Below are 20,409 nucleotides of genomic sequence, written 5' to 3'. Positions count from 1 at the left end.
CCCAACCGTCAGATGTGGGATGAGCAAGATATCTCCTCAACCTTCCCTCATATCACCGCTCGTCACGCTCAACATCCCCCCTGAATAGGAAATTTCAGGTTAGGTAGTACGCATTTGACATTGATGATCTTACAAATTACTCTGTCTTGATTTTCCTAGTTTAGATGATTATGTTTTACATGTACAGTTTATCTACAACCGAGCAGACCCTGACTGAGAACCAATCCTTGTCACCCGACATCTTAGCCTCTCGTTTCAATCTGGCATTTAGACATCCAAACCTTGGTCACTCACGGCCAGTTCTTGGCGAAGAAGTCGAGCACCGTCTTGTAGCCGCGCGTGTACTCCTCCTTGACGCGGTCGTTGGACAGGTCGGAGCGCGCCGCCATCCAGCCGTGGATCTGGTCCTTGAAGGTCTCGACGTGCTTGGCCGGCACCTTGAGGTTGGCCTCAAACTGCTTGACCTTGTCGTCGGGCTCCTCCTTGGACGCCAGCATAATCAGCGGCACCTTGATGCCCTCGGCGTCCTTGGGGTCCACCATGGCCGGGTGGCACTCGGCGGCAATCGAGAAGGGGTTGGCGTCGCCCGACGTGACCAGGCTTACTACTTTGCCGCCCCAGCAGAACTTCATTTATGTATTTAGCGATTTTGCTTCATGGGACAGTGAAGGGGGTTTTTTCGTACACCAATAATACCCCATGACTTGATTGAGGGGTTCTTTGCGCTCAGGGCCTTGACAAACTCGGGGAGCTTGCCGGCCACGCCCGGAGGCGGGTTCTTGCCGAAGAAGGCGCCGAGGTTCTTTTGCTTCTCGGGGGTGTTGGGCGGGTACCACTCGATGGGGCAGGGCTCACCCTTGAACCAGTCAGGGATGAAGACCTTGTACTTTTGCTCGTGGCTGGTGGCCAGGATGTCGGCGCCCTGAACCGTCTGGTCAAAGTAGCCAAAGATGTCGTAGATCATAACGATTCCCTTGGTGGCGTCGGCAGGGCCGGTCACATCTGCGCAGGAGTTAGAGATGGCGGTCTGGCTGCAAAGCTAGTCGTTCGGTCCCTACAAGTCTTCATGCCATCAACTTCATCATAGGAGCCCTTTGCCGCGTATCCCGTGGAGACGACTGGCGGGATGTTGCAGCAGGCCTCATTGTGGCCGTGGCTCGCTGGCATAGTCGACATTTTGGCGGTTGGATATGGCGAAGTATTAGGAACAGTTGAAGAAGTCTTCAAGAGACGGGTCGAGGGTATTTGCGAGCGAGAAGACAATGGAAGCAGACGATTGCCCGAATAAAGACGGGAATATGTGCCTGGTTGTGGGTGGGAGATGCTTGCAGGTGCGGGGTAGTGGACGCTGCTGGCAGCGAGACGAAGCTGAGTTGGCTTGGGCATAGGGAAACAGCTACGCAGACCTATGGATTCTTTTTGCCTCTAGACAGAAAAATGTATCAAACTAGCAAATAAACCTCTATCTCCTCAAGTGTCGTTGTTATGAGAAAATCTAGTCATTCTTACCTTCTGGTGATGTCTGTATTATTCCTTCTGTTCTGGACTGCCATTCACGATGAATTGGTTCAGCACAACCTGGCGGGGTAGCCCAGACGCAGTATCCGTGTGATGTCATCATGTCAATCGCGATTCTCCATTTCTTCCCATTGCATTTGCCGAAACAACTGACCAATCACAGCTTTTGTGCACAGGCTCCACAAAGCTCCTTCCTGCTCCACTGAGAGAGCTTTGACGTTACGCGACACGACCTCCATTCAACAACCTCTTCAAAGTTCAAACCCAGCTCGCCCAGTCAACCTAATAAACACGGCTCCAACCAGACACTACGGAGTACATGTGTTCTATATTCGGACTATATGAAGACACCGTCAACTCACCGCGTCTCACGCTGTTCTGCATGACTTTTTCAGCATTCAAACAACGAATGAAAAGAAATTAAAAAGTGGGGGGACAAAGTGCAATCACACTGGCACACACAGAGTGAAACCATTGACCCGGGTAGGTGTCACCTGTCCTACTCACCAGCCTCTGAAACCAGATTGCTACAGGAAACCATCTCCAACAACATATCCCGACCTCTTCATGTCCTGCACGGTCTTCATGACTATGTCAATCTCGGCTTGGAAACGCAGTATTCTGGACACGTCCGAGAATGGTATCCATTTCGCATCAAGCTTCTCCCATTCCTCCTGAGTTCCAGAGTCCCGAGTAGCCGTGCAATCAGCCGTTGCCGCAAAGAAGAAGACAATCTTCAGCGCCTCGGTTTCGGACTGCGGGTCCGGATATAAACATACACCGACAAACTCGTTACTCGGGTGGCCCTCGGTAATATCTGGGCTTCTCATTGCCTTGCCGAACTTCTCCGTCCGGGGTGGTGTCGCCCTCGTTGCGATGTCTAGCCGGAGCGGCGTGACCTGAAGGCCCGTCTCCTCGTACGTTTCACGGAGTGCCGCAGCGAGCATGTTCTCGCCGATGTTCCTCCTGCCCTTGGGAAGCTGGTAGAGTTTGAGCCGCTTATTCCAGACCACAAGGACCTTGGCTCTGGCGATATCAATAGTCACAGTCCCGCAAGACATGCCGAGCGCACTCGCTGGCCGGAATCCCATGCTCTTGTCGATATTGTCCAGCCAGAGCATGAGGTCAGACTCGTTCATGGAAGTGGCCATTGTCGCTTGTAGGGAGCAACTGGTCAATACTCAAATTTGAGAAGCTGTGCGCCTGCCGAGGACAGAAGAGTTCAACTCCGTCAGCTATCCGGGTACTGATTGTTGTTCAACTGGTATACCATGTGGCGTCGACGGGAACTCAAGTCCCCTTTATCGCCCGGCCACAACTTTTTCCTTGAACCTTCGCAGCCAATCAATCTCCTGAGCACGCGTGCTTCATTGCACCCATATGGTCGGAACGTTGTCTGAGCAATGGCAAGGGAAAGCGAGCGACCGGTGAGGACGTGGGACCAAACTCAATGCTTGGCGCTCACAGCATGCAAGACAACAAAGCTTCAGCGAATCACCTTTTGCAAGATGGCGAGGACTAACGGTGTAAGGGAGGTCTGCATCCATGTACAACCCCTATCTCCTATGCTTGCCGGGCTTTGAGTGCCTTGCAGCCGCCGATACCCCACATTAAGCCGATTCTCTGGAGTGAAAATCTGGAGAGCCACAGACCATCGGCGCCGCATCCCAAGACCTCAGCTCGGGGAACTCGGGATGTCACCGCACCAGCCGCGTGGTCCCAACAAGGTCCGAAGCTTAAATGGCCGAACATCAGCCCTACACTCCTCGAGAAGAGCGACCCAGCCACGGCAGCGGTCACCCTAGAGGACCCTAGCAACCGGTGTGCTCATGGCTCCAGAGAAAGCCCTGATCGTACGAACCAACAGCTGGAGCGGACATTAGATTGCTTGCCGGAGCATACCAGAGCACCGCAGATCATGCAAGGCGGTGAATGAGGACCAATAACGACCTCTCCACATGCCGGCGCCACGGTTACCAAGTCTCGACCACCAGTGTGTTGTCAACCTTAAGTGCTGAGAACTTTCGGCTCGGCGAGAAGGCCACATGTACAAGATCCAATCGTTTGACGGATAATCTGATCCCCTTCCTGTCCATATGACCGCCCTCATTTACCACTGACCCCCACGCGGCATCAAAATTCGGAGTGGAACATTTATTGCCGCATCACCGCAAAGTAGCCGGCTGGGCCGAGTAGCATCACTGCAAGCCACGGCGTCATCGGCTTGCCGTGACTTCGCCCAGCCGGATGCTACTGAGTGCCGCCGAGCTGGAAGGCAAGGAACCGGTCGGATGACGAAGTGCCATTCGGTTATAGTCACATCCGGCAAGTGATAAATTCCCATCTCAGTTGAGATTGCCATTGCCATACAATCCGGGTCAGCCGCTCACAGACTTTTTGAACCCGATGCCAGATTCTTCTCTGGCATGCACTGCAGCTTGACCTCGTCCAACGTATGAGACAGGAAGCTGCCAAGCTGCGGTCTGGCAAGCGAGGCTACATTTCTGCGTCACTCATCGATTTGAGGTCCTCCTCACAAGAACGGCAAAGTTGCAGTTTGCGGGTTTGGCCGGGGAACACTAAATTCAGATAGTGCGATAACAGGGAGTCAGCTAAAACTACGGTTGGCAAGTTAAGTCACCATCTCATTGGTAACTTTCAATTGAGACTGGCCAACATGCAAGAATCCTCAGCGGAGTCTCCGAACTGTCAGTTTCCGAATTCGACGAGCATCCGGGGCCACCAATAGGGGTAGAAGCCGCTGAACAATTTCTGGTTTTCCTGGAAAACACCAAATCCCATGAACTTGGGTATTCCCGCGAGGATTCTCGGACCCCGCTTCGTCTTCACACTGAATTATACTCGACCCGTTCGCAGCGGCCGCCAGTCTGTGTGGTAGCATAGGTGGATGATCCATTCCGCCCTCATCAATTTCTTCCACTTCCTTAAAATGGCAACCCGTTGCTCGGCCCGGAGTGTAATCGTCTACCCCACTTCCGCCTTGATTCTGTATGTACAACACACTGCATACTTGTTCCGCCTCCCGCGGCTGTGGCGCTCTCCTGAGGCAAAGCGGAAAATTGGGCGTGAGCCTTAGGGATGCGCTCCATCTGCCGAGTTCCCGGTTCCGAGTTCGACAGGGCGGCAACGTGAGATGGGGCCAGGCTCATCCACCAGATCTCCTCTGGGGTTACCATAAGGAGTACCACCAGACTGCAACCGAAGCGTTCCATCCAATATGGATCCAGATACCCGTCTTGAGCAGAGCATGAATGGATTTGGAGGACAAGCTAGCCGATACATAAACAGCAAGAATGCAAAGCTCATATTATCAGCTGTGCACCTGTAGGTTGCCAGAAAGGGACAGCCCGAAAATGAAAAAGCGGTAAGCAACAGAACCCTGAGAAACAGCCGATTACGGTCTGCTGACAACGAAACAACACATACATAAGTAGCCAGACGGGGTTCACCCTTGTTAAAAATGCTCCTCCTGGGCTGTGGAAACGAAGGATGGGACGGACAGCGACCTCGGAAACGGCAAGGCCGGGCAGTAAAGCATATAATTCCGGGGGAAAACTACCATTCTGTCGTTGGGGGCGGATTCCCCGGGTCTAGCTGGGCATTGAACACAATCAGACGGCCCGCCGTTGCAGATCGCCCGGCACGGGGAAGAAGCAGCTGCAGATCCGGATCGGATGCCTCGTGAGACCTACAGGGAGGTAGGTCAGTTGCCGTCAATACGGGCTCTCGGATGACTTGCGGAACAGGTGCTGTATAGGAGACTGATGGCAAGTGCAGAATGCTTATGTCGTGCTCTATCAAGCTGCTAATATACATAGCAAAGATAATTGACTGCTTACGGTCGATCCAACCGCTGTGGTACTCTCTTTCTTTCTCCCACCCCTTACAGATTCTACCAATTCGAATCCTGCAATCGCAAGGAACGGGAAAAGCCCGACCCCCTTGCTGCAATGGAACCCAATCCGATTCGACGGCAGCGCATCAGCCCATCCCTTTCTAGGCCCCGCGGTCCACTATACCCCGTTTGACACCACGTGTACTACACCACCATGCTGGGTACTCAGTTTGACAAATGGGAATACTCCTTGTTGAAGGCGCGGCCAATGACCATGCGGCGGATCTCGGAGGTGCCGGCGCCAATCTCGTAGAGCTTTGCGTCGCGGAGGATGCGGGAGGCGGGCATCTCCTCGACGTAGCCCATGCCGCCGAGGACCTGAATGCAGTCAAGGGCGCACTCGGTGGCGCGCTCGGCGGCGTAGAGGATGGCGCCCGCGCAGTCCTGGGTGCGGATGATGCCTTGCTCGTCGACGGCGCGGGCCGTCGCGTACGTGTAGGCACGCGACGCCTGCAGTTTGGTGTACATGTCGGCCAGCTTGCCCTGCAGCAGCTGGAAGTGCGCAACGGGAGTCCCGAACTGCTTCCGTGTGTGGGTGTAGGGGAGCGCCACGTCCAGCGCCGCCTGCATCAGCCCCAGCGGCCCCGCCGACAGCACCAGCCGCTCCAGGTCCAGCCCTTCCATGAGCACGCGCACCCCGCCGTGCAGCGCGCCGAGCACGTTCTCTTGGGGCACGAAGACGTCCTCAAACACCAGCTCGCCCGTGTTGCTGCCGCGCATGCCCATCTTGTCGAGCTTGCGGGCGCACGAGAAGCCCGGGGTGGAGCTCTCGACGATGAAGGCGGTGATGCCCTTGGACCCGGCGTCGGGGATGGTCTTTGCGTAGACGACGATGACGTCGGCGTCGGGGCCATTGGTGATCCACATCTTGGAGCCGTTGAGCACGTAACCGCCTGAAACCTGGGAGGCGGTGGTGCGCATGCTGACCACGTCGCTCCCCGAGCCGGACTCGGACATGGCCAGGGCGCCGACTTTGCGCCCCGCAATCAGGTCCGGCAGGTACCGGTGCTTCTGGTCGTCGGAGCCGTTGAGCTGCAGCTGGTTGACGCACAGCTGCGAGTGGGCCGCGTAGCTCAGCGCGACGGACCCGCTCGCCCGCGACAGCTCCTCCATGACCACGCAGTGCGCCTGGTAGCCCATCCCCAACCCGCCCACCTCCTCGTCGGCCGTGATTCCCAGGAGTCCCGCGTCGCCCAACTTGGCCCACATGCCGGCCGGGAAGTTGTTGCTCTTGTCTGTCGCCGCGGCCACCTCCTCGGTCAGCTCGCGCCGGGTGAACTCTTGCACGCGCTCGCGCAGTTCGGCAAGGTCGCTCGGTGAGGGCGGCTCAAAGCCCTTGGGGTGCTTGGACGAGGCATGTCGTCTTTGTTGTCGGTGGGTTAAGGCTGCTGCCGCCGCTGCTCTGGAGGACGGCGACGGTGATAATGATGGTGACGGCGTGGAGCCAATGCTGCGACGTGACAATTGTGACAATTGTCTGCGGGGGATGGTGACGGTTGCGCTTGGTTTCGCTGTTGAGGTCGAGCGAGCCAATGCTCGTGATATCGCCGTGCTAGCCATTCTGCGCTGGATGGGGATTGAGAGTTGGAAATGAAGCAGAAGAGAGGCTGGTTAGTGTATATCTTTCCAGTTCCTTCCCAGCTCGATTGCTCAGAGCTTTGCCTGGTTAAGCTGCTCCTTCTTTCCAATTCCAAAACCCCTGGCGGCCATGTGCCATGTGCCATGTGCCGCGCTCTCGGCTTAGATCGGCTGGCTTCGGGCCGGTGCAAGCCACGATAGTCAAAGCCGGTGTCGCTGTCCCGACGCATCCCCAGTTCTTGCCCGTCGTTGACGTCTGTCGGCCATACCTTACTTTCATTCCTATTATTTCTCCAATCTCTGTGTTTTTTGCTCAATGATTGCACCTGTAGCAAGCCGTGTCAATTGAACCTTGGTAATGTCGCTCTCCGCATCGTCGAGGGAAATGCTGTTTCTATCGCGGCAATTGGGACGCCAATGCGCTCGCTCAACGTCACTCCGGCCCCGCAACCGCCCCGTCCTGTCCTGTTCCGTAGCAACGACAACGAAACGAGCCGTCGCTACCTTCAACGCGCCGCACCACGCCGGGGCCATATCTGTCATCAAGAGCAATGTCGACCCCAGCTCGGACGAGTACAAAGAGAATGAGCGCCTCATGGGCGAGGCCATGGCACGGCTTGAGGAGCTGACCAAGACGGTGCAGCAAGGAGGCCCCGCAAAGGCCAGGGAGAAGCATCTCGCCCGCAAGAAGATGCTGCCCCGAGACCGCGTGACGGCCCTGATCGACCCGGGCACCACGTTCCTCGAGCTGTCGCCGCTGGCCGGCCACGAACTGTACCCGGAAGCCGAGGTGCCCGCGGGCGGTATAATCACGGGCGTTGGTGTTGTCGAGGGCGTTACCTGCATGATCGTAGCGAACGACAGCACTGTCAAGGGAGGAACGTACTATCCGATCACGGTGAAGAAGCACCTCCGGGCACAGGCTATTGCGCAAGAAAACAAGCTCCCGTGAGTCTCTCAATCGGGAGTCAGCATTGAGCACGAGCTGACAGTATGGGCTCATGCTCATGGCAGATGCATCTACCTCGTGGACTCGGGCGGCGCAAACCTGCCGCACCAGTCCGACGTATTCCCGGACCGCGATCACTTTGGCCGCATCTTCTTCAACCAAGCCCGCATGTCAGCGGCAGGAATACCCCAGATCTCGGTCGTCATGGGCCCCTGCACAGCAGGCGGAGCCTACGTCCCAGCCATGAGCGACGAGAGCATCATTGTGCAGGAGCAGGGCCACATCTTCCTCGCCGGTCCACCCCTCGTCAAGGCCGCCACTGGCGAGGTGGTCAGCCCGGAGGATCTCGGCGGCGGCAAGATGCACTCGTCCGTCTCAGGGGTAACCGACTACCTCGCGGTAGACGACGCGCACGCCATCGTGCTCGCGCGGCGGTGCATCAGCAATTTAAACTGGCCATCCGCCGCCACTTCCTCCTCCTCTTCATCATCACCATCCTCAGATACCTTCCAGGAGCCTCTGTACCCCGCATCCGAACTCCTCGGCATCGCCTCCACCAACCTGCGCAAGCCGCTGCCCATCCACGAGGTGATAGCCCGCATCGTAGACGGCTCCGCCTTCGCCGAGTTCAAGCGGGACTACGGAACAACGCTTGTGACGGGCTTTGCGAGCATCTACGGGCAGCGGGTTGGGATCGTGGCCAACAACGGGGTGCTGCTGAGCAGCTCGGCACTTAAAGGCGCCCACTTCATCGAACTGTGCGCACAACGCGGGGTCCCGCTCGTCTTCCTGCAGAATATCAGCGGCTTCATGGTCGGCCGCGACGCCGAGCGCGAGGGGATCGCCAAGAACGGCGCAAAACTGGTCACGGCCGTCGCCTGCGCCGACGTGCCCAAGTTCACAGTCGTCGTCGGCGGCAGCTACGGCGCGGGCAACTACGGCATGTGCGGCCGTGCTTACGGGCCGAGGTTTCTTTGGATGTGGCCCAATGCTAGGATTGGTGTCATGGGCGGCGAGCAGCTTGCTAGTGTCATGGAGACGGTCGGGCAAAAGGTGGATGTAGGGCTGAAGGAGAGGATTGAGAGGGAGAGTGATGCTGTGTTTTCTTCGGCGAGGTTATGGGTGGGTCCTATCGTTTTTATTTTCCCTCCCTTGCCCTCCCTCCCCGTTTCTTGCCCAATTCGCTAACATGGTGGTACCAGGATGATGGTGTTATTCCCCCGGCACATACACGGAGATATCTCGGGCTGGGATTGCAGGCGGCGTTGGGCGGCCGGAATGCGGTTAACCCTGGGGAGACAAAGTTTGGCGTTTTCAGGATGTAAATGAGCGTTTCAGGTCCTTGGAGGTTTGTAAAGGTTGGGATGGTGGACAGCCTAATTTTGTCTTTAGTATGCAGGTTAGCGAGGTATAGGGGTTTCTTAACTTCATATGTGATCGGTTGTCGTGCTGTCCGATATGTGGTGTTTGCCTAGCTCAAGACCCGATGTGTTTGACATCTACGCGTCGTACATGCATGGATCTCCTTCGGCTACCGCGTATGTCAGTCATGGATAGATCACAAGAGCCCTGCACCGTATGACGGCTTACGCTTCCAGGCGTTCAACCACATTGAGTGCGTTCCCTGCCTCCGATGTGGACGTTTTGTCATACATATCCGGTGTGTGTTATCTACGATGGCCTGTGTCGGTCGGCATTCATTCACTATCCCTAGGCTACTTTGGAGATGCCAGAAAGATTCTGAACCTGAATGTAACTTCTATGGTCGCAGCTGGCTGGGCTGTGCTACACGAAAGTAGAGCTAAAGGGAAAGGGGAGCGTTTGGGGTGCTCTGACAGATATAGGCGGAGAAAACAACCAGCCTATGATCTTGTAGAGCGACGGTCAGTTGGCTGCCGTTTGTGGTTTCAACTGTTCCTTGGAGGCAAGTTCCTGCTTGTTTCCCGCTTTCGTCGCCGTCTCTTTCTTTGCCTTCCTCTCGGCTTCTTCCACCTTGACCTTCTTCGCCTCTGCGCTGCCGAACATTTCGCGCCATTGCTCGCCTTTCTCCGGCTTAATGTTGCTGAATAGGTATTCAGCCTTTCCGATCTCATGGCCAGGTTTGATGGAATCTGCATTCCAACGTGTGGGAATCGGTAAGGGTTCGATCCGAAGCTGCCTGTTTATTGAACTCGCCGTATCCGGCAAGAACGGAGCAACGAGAGAGGCGAGGAGATGAATAAGATTGACGGCAAGATTGACCACGGCCGCACATTTGGATGGCTCATTCTCCGCAAGCTTATTATCCAGCTTGTTTGACTGAAGAAAACCGTTCCCTTGCTGCGAGATGGAGAGGACAGTAGACAGGGCGGACCGAAGCTTGACGGAATCAAGCTCTTCGATGTACTGGGCAAGGAGTTGGTTCACTTCGTCCTTCAGAACTTCAAATGACGGATCATGAACGTCTGCTTGACCGGGTATGATGTTATTGAAGTGCTTGGCATTGACGAACTCGAGCACCCGATTGACAAAGTTGCCCAGGTTTTTCAGGAGCGCGTTGTTGGCAGCTATAAACGAGTCCCAATTGAACTCGCTATCCGAAGTCTCTGGGCGCCGAGAGATCAGGTAGTAGCGCCAAACGTCGGAAGGAACGCCGGTCTTCCGGGTCGATTCCCCAAACACGCCAATACCGCGAGATCTGGAAAACTTGCCGCCTTCGTAGGTGAGGTATTCGGTCGTCGAGAGGTGGTGTAGCTTCGTCCAGGTCTCTCGGGTGCCGATCTGCGTGGCTGGGAATATCACCGAATGGTAGACAACATTGTCTTTCCCGAGGAACTGATAGAGCTGGACGTTGTCAGGGTTTCGCCACCATTGTTGCCACTCATCGGTGTACGAAGCCGTGATGGAAACGTAACCAATGCAGGCATCGAACCAAGAATAGATGACCTTCTCTTCGTAGCCCGGTAGAGGAACTGCCGTTCCCCACCTCAGGTCCCTGGTAATGCTGCGTGGATGCAGCCCTGCTTTAAGCCAGGCAGATGTGATCACTTTGCCGTTGTTGGACCATCCACCATTTTGTGCTGATCCTTGGAAGAACGTCTCAATCTCAGGCTGAAGTTAATCCAACTCGAAAAAAAACGTGTTTGATATCCCTGGTAATCGGAGTGGAACCGTCAACTTTACAACGGGGGTTCTTAAGTTCAAGAGGCTCCAGCAGCTGACCGCAAAGATCACATTGATCACCTCGAGCATCTGCGTAACCACCGACCGGGCATTCCCCTTCGACGAAGCGATCCGCTAGAAACGAATGATGGACTTCGCAGTAGAGCTGGGTCGTCATCTGCTCTTTGAGAAATCCATTCTCCTTCAGCTTCAGGAAGATATCCTGCGTAATGCTTGTCTGGAGCTGAGTCGTCGTTCGGCCAAAGATGTCGAAGCTGATGTTGAACCACTTGTAGATCTCGGCATGCAAGTCGTGGTACTTGTCGCAAAGTTCTTGGGGTGTGCAATTTTCTAGCAAGGCCTTCGTCTCTGTTGTCGTTCCGTACTCATCCGTTCCTATGGAAGTCAGGATCCACATCATCTTATATATAGGTTAGACTAGTGTCACTTACCGCCGATGTACAGAGTATTGAGGCCCCTTCCTCTGCAATACCTGGCAAAAACATCTGCAGACAAGACTGATCCTATGATGTTGCCTAGATGAGGAACATTGTTCACGTACGGCAAGGCGCTTGTGATAAGAACATTCCGCTTTCCAGCTTCTGGTAGGACCGGGCGACGTCCAGTCTGCTCTCCCATTATCTTGTGTGGATAAGTAGGTCTCTGAAATGAGTTTGCGTCGCTGGGACGTGAGCTGCTTGGGGCTGGGTGGTCCCTTATAAAGCTAAGAGAGTTGACTCGAGTGCCCGAGATGAGAGGGAAGTAACGAAGTTGAGATGCCAGAAATAGAATGAGTCACCGCGCCTGCACTTCTGACAGTGTTGGGCGAGGTCGTGACAGCAAGAACGCCTTCCAAAAGCAATGTAACACCACAGCATGAGAATTTTGAAAATGAAGACGAATAGGCAAATGGAAAACATCATCTCACATATTTAGGTACCTAAATACTACTACCTGACCTGAGAAGACTGAGATATACCAACCAACTACCTAAGTCTTACTTTATCTTGTTTATACTAGTAGCTCTTAGTTTCATTACACTTTTATCAGCTTCAAATTCTTTCAAGTTGATCTCAGTTCACTGCATGTCCTCAGCAGCCTAATGAGTCAGTGAGTCAGGAGAGAGGGACTAGAATATCATCACCCTAGCCGCCTAGCGAGGCACATGCACGAAGGGATTCGATCTAGTCTTGCCCATTTTGAGCCATCGGGACTCTACGACTACGAAACCAAGACAAAGCCTTGCCCTTCGAGTGATATGACCGCGCTAGATCCTTGACTGTTACGCTGATTCATTAACTGAAATTCAACATAGTCCTGACATGGCCACACCATTTGGCACTGAACAACTCTGACCGTATCCATTTTGCAGTACCCGGGTGGCGCGCTATGGATCTAGCTCCCGAGGTACACTGGAGCATCTCGCTCTTGCTGTTATCCATCCTCAATCCTCAATGCCACCAACGGAGGAAAGTCCAGCCCGGCCTTACTGGTTCGCGCCAGTATAAACCCCCCCCTTCTCTCTCTCTCGCCGTGGGAGTTTCAGATTTCAATGCCCACGCTCTTCACTGGCGGCCTTTGGCTGGATATAGTTGGCTAAGGGCCTGGAGGAAGCCTTCGACTAGGTAGTTGGCTAATGTCTGAGTGCATCATGACGGGACAAGACCCGTGTCTTGCACCTTGCGCTCGATGTCCTTGGGCCGGTAGTACCAATTGATGCGCAGCGCTCGCATCGTCCGGTCATTCTTGACATGCAAGAATTCCATGATGCGACCTGAAGCTCGCTCATCTGAAATTGAGACATGCCAGCTTCGACTCCTGTTATCCTACCTACCAACGCCGCGATCAAAAGGCCCGGGGATATTGAAGCCAGCATCTAGCCGCCAAACCCTTGAACTCTGATGCTATCCGAGGGAACCCCCAGGTCTTCCATACACCAGAGGAACGGCAGTGTGTGGCCCCAAAACCGTCACTGCAGTGCATCGGCAGTTCGACGGCAGCGTTCGGTTGTCGCTTGCAGCTCTTGTGTCCAAAGACAACCCGCGCTTGAGAAAGGAAGCAATGGGATCCAGTGACCAGTCAGAAGCACTTATAGAATCCCGCAAGGTCTATAGGCAGTGCTAATGTCAAGAACTCGAGCCAGCGCATTATCCGTTCCAGCTGAGCTAAGGTTACTGTGGTAGTGAGCTATGGTGCTCTGTGCTGTTCTCAAAAGTGCGCCATTGGCCCATCCATGGATGGCGCTCTGCGATGCTTATCTTATACGGCGCCCGGAACGCAAGATCGTCTCAAAACCCAAACCAACAAAAACTTTTTATCCATTTACCCCACGAGTGCATTTTTGAAGAATTCCACCTTACTCAAAATAGCAGTTACAGCCATAGCCCAGCCACCCTTTCCACCCAACCGAATTCTTCCTCCATTGTTCCAGTACTTCCTTGCAAGCCGGGCAGTCAACCACTTGCAAGTCGAATGGTCTCGCAAGTCGAATGGTCTTGCAAGTTGAATGGTCTTGTAAGTCAGGTAGTCATTATAAGCTTATAGTTCAATTGCCTACATTATAGTTCAATTTTCTATACTATAGTTCAATTTCCTATATTGTAGTTCAATTTCCTGCGTTGTAATTCAATCGCGTGTTTTGTGGTTCAATCGAGCACGATTGAGCCCATCTGCTTGGACTACCTTAGATACTTGGCTTGCAATAATTACTTAGCCTACAATGACTAAGGTACTTGGCTTGCAATGACTGCTCGGCTTACAAGACCACTCTGCTTGCAAGGACCATTCGACTTGTAAGACCATTCGACTTGCAAGACGCATTCACCTCGCAAGACCATTCAACTTGCAAGACCATTCGACTTGCAAGTGGTTGAGCCTGGCTTGCAAGACTGCCCGGTTTGTGAGAAGGTACCAGTACAATAGTGGAGAAATTTAGCCAAGACCTTGTGTGGCTGGAAGTATAGTGTCAAAGTTGTAGTGGTGTGGACCTAGTGAAAAGTTTTTGATGGTTTTGGGTTTTGGGACGATCTTGCGTTCCGGGCGCCGTAATCTTATCCCCTAACCCTGACACTCAGCAACTCACGTCTTTACAGTGCCTTCCAGGCCTGTCAAATTGACGTCGTCATCCACAATGTCCCACGCCTATCTGCTGTAGCTAACGTTAGTGTTTGGCACAGCTGCAGATCCGCCCCAACTGCAACCTTCACAGGCTCCACATTCTGGTGGTCTAGACATTGGATACGATGACCGATATACGGATCAAGCAAGTCGCCCAAGGTATAACTGCCTTGTCTTCCCCGCTCTGAGAGCCCTCGGTTTGACGATGACCGAGAACTAACTTCATCCCGACCAAACGGTCATGTCTCTGCCTCTTAGAGGAGTCCAATTGAGCGCTGCCGGGTCAAGGGCGTTTCCCACGACCCGGCTACTCAAGATCATTTCCACAGCCGAGTCCACTTTTATTCCGGCCGGCCTGCGAGTCCGGGACACACTCACGCGGACTGCCAGCTTCCACTCCGTCCCTGCGTCTCGGCGGCAGGACAACACCAACAAAAGCAAGCCCTTGAGCAACACAACCGGCACCCAAAAGAAGCCAAATGAGGAAGATGTCACGTCGGTAGCAGGCTCATACGCCCGTACTGACGAATCAATCACTGTCGAGTACCCTCCAGACGAGCAATTACCCGCGTCCAAACCTGTCGCGGGCGCCGGGCGAGCAGGTGCCAATGTCTTCCCCACCCTGGCTACCTTCTCATTGCAGGGCAAGGTTGGCCTCGTCACGGGAGGTGCTAGAGGGTTGGGTTTAGTGATGGGTCGTAAGTTTCATCATGATTAACAGGTGACTGGAAGGAGATAAGAAATCAAGAAGAATGCTCACACAGCCGGATTTCCAGAGGGCATGGTTATCAGCGGGGCCGACTTGGCCATCGTGGATTTGAACAGTCAGTCACATCCCCCTTCCTTAACCCATTCGAGGATGAATGATCACATATTGACAGATACCAATTCCAGAAGAAGAAGCAGCCCGCCAAGCAAAGTCCATAGTGGAAACATTCCGCAAAGACCATCCCGATGCCAAAAAGTCAGTTGTTCCTTAGCCCTTCCCGCTGGGCTTCACCGCCTATTTCTCCCTTACACTGACTGCATCATCCACGGTCTTCCCCCTTTGCTCCGTCCTCCGTAACGTTCACCCAACTAAACTTCCATGCAGACTCCCCAAAGTCACAGCCCACTATGCCGATGTGTCTGACCCGGCCTCGGTTGACGCCTGCATACGTGAAATCATTGCCGAGCACGGCAAGATCGACAACCTCGTGACCTCGGCGGGCTTCACCGAGAACTTTGAGGCCGTCACCTACCCGATCGATCGGATGCGCAAGCTGTGGGGTGTCAATGTGGACGGCACCTACCTGTTTGCTACGGCCGTGGCGCGGCATCTGGTGAGTTTTCACTACCCCTTAGGCTGGCAGATGCCCGAATAGAAGCAAAAGCACAGACGAAACTGACACGTCAGAATAACAACAGATGGAGCGCAAGGCCAAGGGAAGCATGGTCTTCATCGGAAGCATGAGCGGTTCCATCGTAAACGTACCCCAGCCGCAAGCGTAGGCAGCACATATGCTCCCTTTCCAGAACCTACGAAACAGCTGCACATGCTGACCGACGCAATCCCCCGTGCAGCCCTTACAACGCCGCCAAGGCCGCCGTCCGGCACCTGGCCGCCTCCCTCAGCGTGGAATGGGCCAAGGCCGGCATCCGCGTGAACTGTATCTCCCCGGGATACATGCTGACCGCTCTGTGAGTCCCTCACTGACTCTCTTGCCTTTGACCAAACAGTAAAGGTAGAGAGAGAGAGTTCTTAGCTGACACACGCTCGAACTTGAAAACAGAACACAAAAGATCCTCGACGACAAGCCCGATCTGAAGCGGCAATGGACCTCTCTGATCCCACAGGACGCATGGGCTCGCCCGAGGATCTGATGGGGCCCGTGACCTTTCTGTTGTCGGACGCCTCGAGCTACGTGACGGGCGCCGACTTGAGGGTTGATGGGGGATATACTGTTACCTAGTGTCAGGGGCGAACTTGTGGGCCTGGCCTACTATCGTGGATGTATGTATGGATGGATGGATGGAGGGAGGATATATGTGAGCGAGGGTGCGCAAATCTGAGCAGCAAGCAGCGAATGCGAGTGGAGTCGTTTTGTGGGTGGGTTGGTTCGGGATATACCTAGGTAGAGTGCATATAGTTGCATAGACAATGAATTTCGAGGATTCCAGATTGTCAAGATTGGATGTCGGGTTATTGAGAGAATGACGGTAGGTTGTGTAGGTTGAGATCGACTTGGACCTTTGTGTTTTCACCCCTTTCCCCGATGGCTCTCACCGCCCCTCTGAAGGTCCGATAGCCAGCCACACATCCAGGCCTGGTGCATGCAGCTCCCAGGCAAGAGGGCTTTATTTAGGCGACGCGGTAAAGACCCCGCTTGACAAGCGAGACGGAACCGAGTACCGACCCAGAACAATGGGAGCGGCTTAGGCATTTGGGCACCGGTATCTGTACCCTCGGCAAGCCGGCTGTGGGACGGGACTCACGGGAATAATCATGGTGTAGGGTAAATGAATGCGTCAGGGGCGGGAACCTTTCCAGCTCCGGCATCCCGGGAAAGCTGGGAGGAGGGCCATCCCGCCTCCCGTGGGCGAGATCCGTGAAGTGACACAAGATGGTGAACTGAATGTGAGATGTGATGATTGATAATAATGTGATGTATACATTAAAGTACATATGTATTGTATATCCTGATTGGCAATGAGCTGGATGTGGCACGGCACTGGTTTGCTTGACTACAGTACCGGCTATAGCCCTGCTTACAGAAAAGAATTGGAGATTGAGGTCAAGCAGTGTAGTAGCTGATGTATGGCGAGGGTGTCAAGAAGCTTGTATAACGTCAGATACAATCCCCCCCTGGTTTGTTCGGTAGCGCCTGACTTGAAGGCAAGGGTCAACCTAAAAATTCGAATTTCGACACCAAAACAGCCACTTTTTTTCCTTGGAGTAGGATTGGAATGAAACGTCCGTTTGGAGTTTTAATAGATGCTCCATTTTCTTGCGTTGTTTTAGCTTTTTTCAGTGCTGAGAGAGATCTTTTTGAATTTGGGACCAGGACCCCTGTCGGGAGTTCTACGCTAACGAACGAACCAGCATTGGATTGTACGTATTCCTGCCTCAGTCCTGGGGTATCATTTGCTGTTTCCCTTGGCTGTGGATATTACGGCTGAGCGGTTTCCAGGCGGATCGAGGGCACGAAAAGCCCGCCGCTCGCTTTCAGCTGGGTCAGGTCTGCTGGTGTTACCATTGAATACTAGCTGCTCGGCGAGTATGCTGCGGACAGTTCTTCGTATCAAACTGCCGTTGTGTAAGTGAGTGCTACATCAGAGTCGGTAACACATGCTGTAGGGCCGAGCGACCTACTGGATTGCTGTAGATATATATAATATAGACTTCTGTGATCGTATGACATGAAATGTGCATGCAAGAAAACATAACTGGTCCTGGCAGCCTCAAACAGTCAGTACACACATACAAGGAAGCCCTAGCCATCGATGCTCCGGCCCTCTGAACCGCGAGGCTCGTTGCAACAGCCCCTCTGCCAATGGGTGATTGTAGGGTCCTGCTCCCCTCACGAGATTGAAGTCCAAACAGAAGACCAGCGGCGAGATGGTCAGACCTTTGTCCCGAACGGACACGGAGATAGTCGAATAAGCGCGGCCGTTGAGTCCTCATGTATAGCGGGGTAAAACGTCAGTTCAGAGGAGGTCGGTGAATGATGGCGCGGCGGTGAAGGCGGTGAAGGCGGTGAACAACAGAACAGTTGTCTTTTATTCTCATGTAATTCCCATTTGATCTCCTAGACCATCCCTCAGTGCCATCCCGTAACTGCGGGAAAGTGATTGGTTTGTCTTTTGTGGCCGCGTATGCTGGAAAGGTAGAAGAACCCTGTCGAGCCTGTGCAGGAGGCTCGTGGTGCCTTCCAGCGGATCCAGTGGAGCCGTCAACTGGCCCTGGCTCACCTGGCTGGCGGCTCAGTCAACTGAAGTTTAACCGAGCCATTCATGAGCCTCATCGGCCGATGAAACCGTGTCCGAAAACCGTGCGTGATCTGTTGCAGACGAGGCGTCGTGCGGAGGTGCAAATCGGAAGCCGTCGTTGCCTGTGTAGCCGCGGGGATATCCACAACCAGCCAGCTCCCGTGACAGCGGTGCTGCGGGCTGCAGTGGCCGGCCGTCACCAAATGATCACAGGCTGCTCGCCCCGCCCCGCCGGCTGATCTCACGTTAGGTTCACGGGACCTCCGGGCAATGACGGCCCACCTCACCATTTCTCTGGCGTAGCGCAGCATCTGTAAAGGAGCTGCTCGGCGAAGGCTGGGTTTCTGCGAACAGCCAACCAGAATGCTGGAGAGACAAGAGCTATCCCGAATGCTGGGCGTGGGGGCTACTAGGATCTCCGAGTGTGGTCATAGTGAGGTGCTGTATGTACTGTATGTACAGTACAGTACAGCACAGTACCGTGCTATAGCTCTGGAGATTCAGAGGGCGACCCAGACGGCCCGGGCTGCAGGAACCCGCTATTCTATGCTGAACTAGTTGAGTTCAAACATTGTCGAGGCTGTATGTACTGTACAGACAAGCACCTTAGCCGAATTGGATAGTCGAAGGTTCAACAGCTTTATGAGGTAAGCGTTGTGCTAATCGTGCTGTACGGATAGCCAAGGGTATTCGGGTATGGTTTCCAAGTCGCTTGCATGACCAAGAATGTACTGTACCTATACAACGTTAATACTCCGTAGCTGTCGTTTGGTTCATGGGCTTTTTGACAGGAACGCATTCCATCTTCTTGGAACCCACGTGGTCTCGATCCTTGCTTGCTGTACGGAATTCCGCAAGGCATGTGCCTCGCAGCCCTCGCTGGGGACGACGCTGAGATTGGGAGATCGTTCGCAAACCCGCTTCCACGTTGGCAGTCCTTCGAGAAAAGCTGGGTGTTTTCTGACGTGATTCGAGAGAGGATGGGAGAAGCTCCAATGGGAAGGAGGATAACCGCGCCGCGGATGGTTCCGCTTCTTTTTGGACAGGCAGCAGCGGCGGGATACCCGTCATCTAAATGTAAGTGACTGAAGTGAATCAGTTAGTCATTGCTAATCCCTCATTTTTATCAGCGACGCACTATGGATGTTTTCTTTCCTCTGGGTAGATGATAGGAGCATTTGGGATACCAAGCGACAAGTTTGGCATTGCCATCACGATAGGCGAAATATTAGCTATGCAGCAACCAAGATAGGTACCCTGTTAGTTAACACATTGACATCCTAGACACCCCACATGTGGCCTGTCGCACGGCCCTGGGGGCTTACCGGGTTAGGTATCGTCAGGCGGCTGGCTGCATGAATCGAGCGGAGCACCGGGTCCCTGGTGGCACTGTCCCTGCCCTGAAGCACGGCTAAGGTAGACTTCCTCGGTGTACGCTCGGAGGCAGGAGGAAGGAACCAGGAGGAAAGTGCTGGATGGAGAAGGTTGGACCTGACCCTCGACGGGGCCCTAAGGTATTCCTGTCCAATTTCATAAGCGCGCTTTCCTGAGATATCCCCTGTCTTTCCTTCTTCCATCTCGTTGCCGTTCTTTCTCACACGTCATTGTGGGAGGGGAAGACGATTGATTCTCTACTTGTTGGTCCTCCTTACCGTGTTCGACATGCGCAATATAATATAGCCGCGTTTGCTGATACACAAGCGTCCGCTCGGTGTACGGGGACGCTCATGGGACTGTCTGTCCGGTTCTCCTCTGACTCGCGAGCTCACACACTCTTTCTCGGCGGCTTTGTCCTACGACTGCTTGATCTCGTTATCCTGAGCCCAAAATCGCAAGCCCAATTCTGGGATTCCAGTAGGTCGGTGAAGGCCGGCGGTCGAAGGCGGTTGTCCGGACTTCTTCAAGCTCACGGTATGTGGCATACACACGATACTTATGCACTCGCCGGGCAAGACGGCAGTAGTGGGGATTGTCCTCGGCTCGCGTGCATTGCCTGCACTGCTGTGGATTTCCCCGTACAGGACCAAGCCTCTCACCGTACTTCGTACTCCACAAACCGCCAGCTACCCAACTCGTCCCGGCCGAGACGGTCTGCTCTACCTCGTGGCGTGGGAAAGTTCTACCACGCCTTTCCCAAGCTCCCAGCTACAAGCTCACTCTCACCGCCCACCTCCCCCCCATCTCCGTGGCGGAGGTGGCAGTATGCCTACACCGAGAATCT

General features: G+C 54.2%; 8 protein-coding genes across 8 annotated transcripts; 3 read left to right on the top strand and 5 right to left on the bottom strand.

Moving 5' to 3' along the window:
* Positions 1-106: 106 nt before the first annotated feature.
* On the bottom strand, positions 107-1,538 carry N656DRAFT_773021 (uncharacterized protein). The gene is made up of 3 exons (XM_064813981.1): positions 1,059-1,538; positions 686-1,002; positions 107-626 (listed from the first exon to the last, which is right to left on the bottom strand). Exons 1-3 carry the CDS (start codon positions 1,384-1,386, stop codon positions 291-293), a joined length of 981 nt encoding a protein of 326 aa, XP_064674584.1. The 5' UTR covers positions 1,387-1,538; the 3' UTR covers positions 107-290.
* A 507-nt stretch (positions 1,539-2,045) lies between these two features.
* On the bottom strand, positions 2,046-2,657 carry N656DRAFT_698437 (uncharacterized protein; the record flags this gene model as incomplete). Its single annotated transcript, XM_064810712.1, has 1 exon — positions 2,046-2,657. The coding sequence occupies one exon, from the start codon at positions 2,655-2,657 to the stop codon at positions 2,046-2,048; it is 612 nt and encodes a 203-aa protein (XP_064674583.1).
* A 2,706-nt stretch (positions 2,658-5,363) lies between these two features.
* Positions 5,364-7,073, bottom strand: N656DRAFT_773018 (acyl-CoA dehydrogenase NM domain-like protein). The gene has a single exon (XM_064813980.1). It carries the CDS (start codon positions 6,992-6,994, stop codon positions 5,600-5,602), a length of 1,395 nt encoding a protein of 464 aa, XP_064674582.1. The 5' UTR covers positions 6,995-7,073; the 3' UTR covers positions 5,364-5,599.
* A 202-nt stretch (positions 7,074-7,275) lies between these two features.
* Positions 7,276-9,444, top strand: N656DRAFT_773014 (carboxyl transferase). Its single transcript, XM_064813979.1, has 3 exons — positions 7,276-7,960; positions 8,027-9,083; positions 9,164-9,444. Exons 1-3 carry the CDS (start codon positions 7,371-7,373, stop codon positions 9,284-9,286), a joined length of 1,770 nt encoding a protein of 589 aa, XP_064674581.1. The 5' UTR covers positions 7,276-7,370; the 3' UTR covers positions 9,287-9,444.
* A 401-nt stretch (positions 9,445-9,845) lies between these two features.
* N656DRAFT_833423 (methionyl-tRNA synthetase) lies at positions 9,846-11,919 on the bottom strand (the record flags this gene model as incomplete). The annotated part of the gene is made up of 3 exons (XM_064818687.1): positions 11,555-11,919; positions 11,080-11,498; positions 9,846-11,045 (listed from the first exon to the last, which is right to left on the bottom strand). The coding sequence occupies exons 1-3, from the start codon at positions 11,739-11,741 to the stop codon at positions 9,846-9,848; spliced, it is 1,806 nt and encodes a 601-aa protein (XP_064674580.1). The 5' UTR covers positions 11,742-11,919.
* A 2,541-nt stretch (positions 11,920-14,460) lies between these two features.
* Positions 14,461-16,377, top strand: N656DRAFT_833422 (putative D-arabinitol dehydrogenase ArbD; the record flags this gene model as incomplete). The annotated part of the gene is made up of 9 exons (XM_064818686.1): positions 14,461-14,580; positions 14,641-14,917; positions 14,996-15,043; positions 15,114-15,183; positions 15,313-15,541; positions 15,627-15,706; positions 15,783-15,899; positions 15,939-15,943; positions 16,056-16,377. The coding sequence occupies 9 exons, from the start codon at positions 14,461-14,463 to the stop codon at positions 16,169-16,171; spliced, it is 1,062 nt and encodes a 353-aa protein (XP_064674579.1). The 3' UTR covers positions 16,172-16,377.
* Positions 16,378-17,677: 1,300 nt separating this feature from the next.
* N656DRAFT_773011 (uncharacterized protein) lies at positions 17,678-17,917 on the top strand. Its single transcript, XM_064813978.1, has one exon. The coding sequence runs from the start codon at positions 17,703-17,705 to the stop codon at positions 17,895-17,897; it is 195 nt and encodes a 64-aa protein (XP_064674578.1). The 5' UTR covers positions 17,678-17,702; the 3' UTR covers positions 17,898-17,917.
* A 746-nt stretch (positions 17,918-18,663) lies between these two features.
* N656DRAFT_6021 (uncharacterized protein) lies at positions 18,664-19,657 on the bottom strand. The gene is made up of 2 exons (XM_064810260.1): positions 19,327-19,657; positions 18,664-19,273 (listed from the first exon to the last, which is right to left on the bottom strand). Exons 1-2 carry the CDS (start codon positions 19,398-19,400, stop codon positions 18,829-18,831), a joined length of 519 nt encoding a protein of 172 aa, XP_064674577.1. The 5' UTR covers positions 19,401-19,657; the 3' UTR covers positions 18,664-18,828.
* Positions 19,658-20,409: the final 752 nt, after the last annotated feature.

Source organism: Canariomyces notabilis (assembly GCF_033297395.1).
Source record: "Canariomyces notabilis strain CBS 508.74 unplaced genomic scaffold N656scaffold_1, whole genome shotgun sequence".
Lineage (NCBI taxonomy): Eukaryota > Fungi > Ascomycota > Sordariomycetes > Sordariales > Chaetomiaceae > Canariomyces > Canariomyces notabilis.
The sequence above is the reverse complement of the archived record's forward strand: the minus strand, read 5'-3'. Positions and strand labels throughout refer to the sequence as shown.

Bases quoted from the DNA above. Each gene is read 5' to 3' on its own strand.
- N656DRAFT_773018 (XM_064813980.1), bottom strand. From the start codon at position 6,994: ATGGCTAGCACGGCGATATCACGAGCATTGGCTCGCTCGACCTCAACA.
- N656DRAFT_773021 (XM_064813981.1), bottom strand. From the start codon at position 1,386: ATGCCCAAGCCAACTCAGCTTCGTCTCGCTGCCAGCAGCGTCCACTAC. The intron at 1,003-1,058 runs GTAGGGACCGAA...ACTCCTGCGCAG, and splicing joins AGTTGATGGCATGAAGACTT to ATGTGACCGGCCCTGCCGAC. The intron at 627-685 runs GTACGAAAAAAC...ACATAAATGAAG, and splicing joins AGTCATGGGGTATTATTGGT to TTCTGCTGGGGCGGCAAAGT.
- N656DRAFT_6021 (XM_064810260.1), bottom strand. From the start codon at position 19,400: ATGGCAATGCCAAACTTGTCGCTTGGTATCCCAAATGCTCCTATCATC. The intron at 19,274-19,326 runs GTGCGTCGCTGA...GATTCACTTCAG, and splicing joins GAGGAAAGAAAACATCCATA to TCACTTACATTTAGATGACG.
- N656DRAFT_773011 (XM_064813978.1), top strand. From the start codon at position 17,703: ATGCTCCGGCCCTCTGAACCGCGAGGCTCGTTGCAACAGCCCCTCTGC.
- N656DRAFT_773014 (XM_064813979.1), top strand. From the start codon at position 7,371: ATGTCGCTCTCCGCATCGTCGAGGGAAATGCTGTTTCTATCGCGGCAA. The intron at 7,961-8,026 runs GTGAGTCTCTCA...TGCTCATGGCAG, and splicing joins GCGCAAGAAAACAAGCTCCC to ATGCATCTACCTCGTGGACT. The intron at 9,084-9,163 runs GTGGGTCCTATC...TGGTGGTACCAG, and splicing joins TTTCTTCGGCGAGGTTATGG to GATGATGGTGTTATTCCCCC.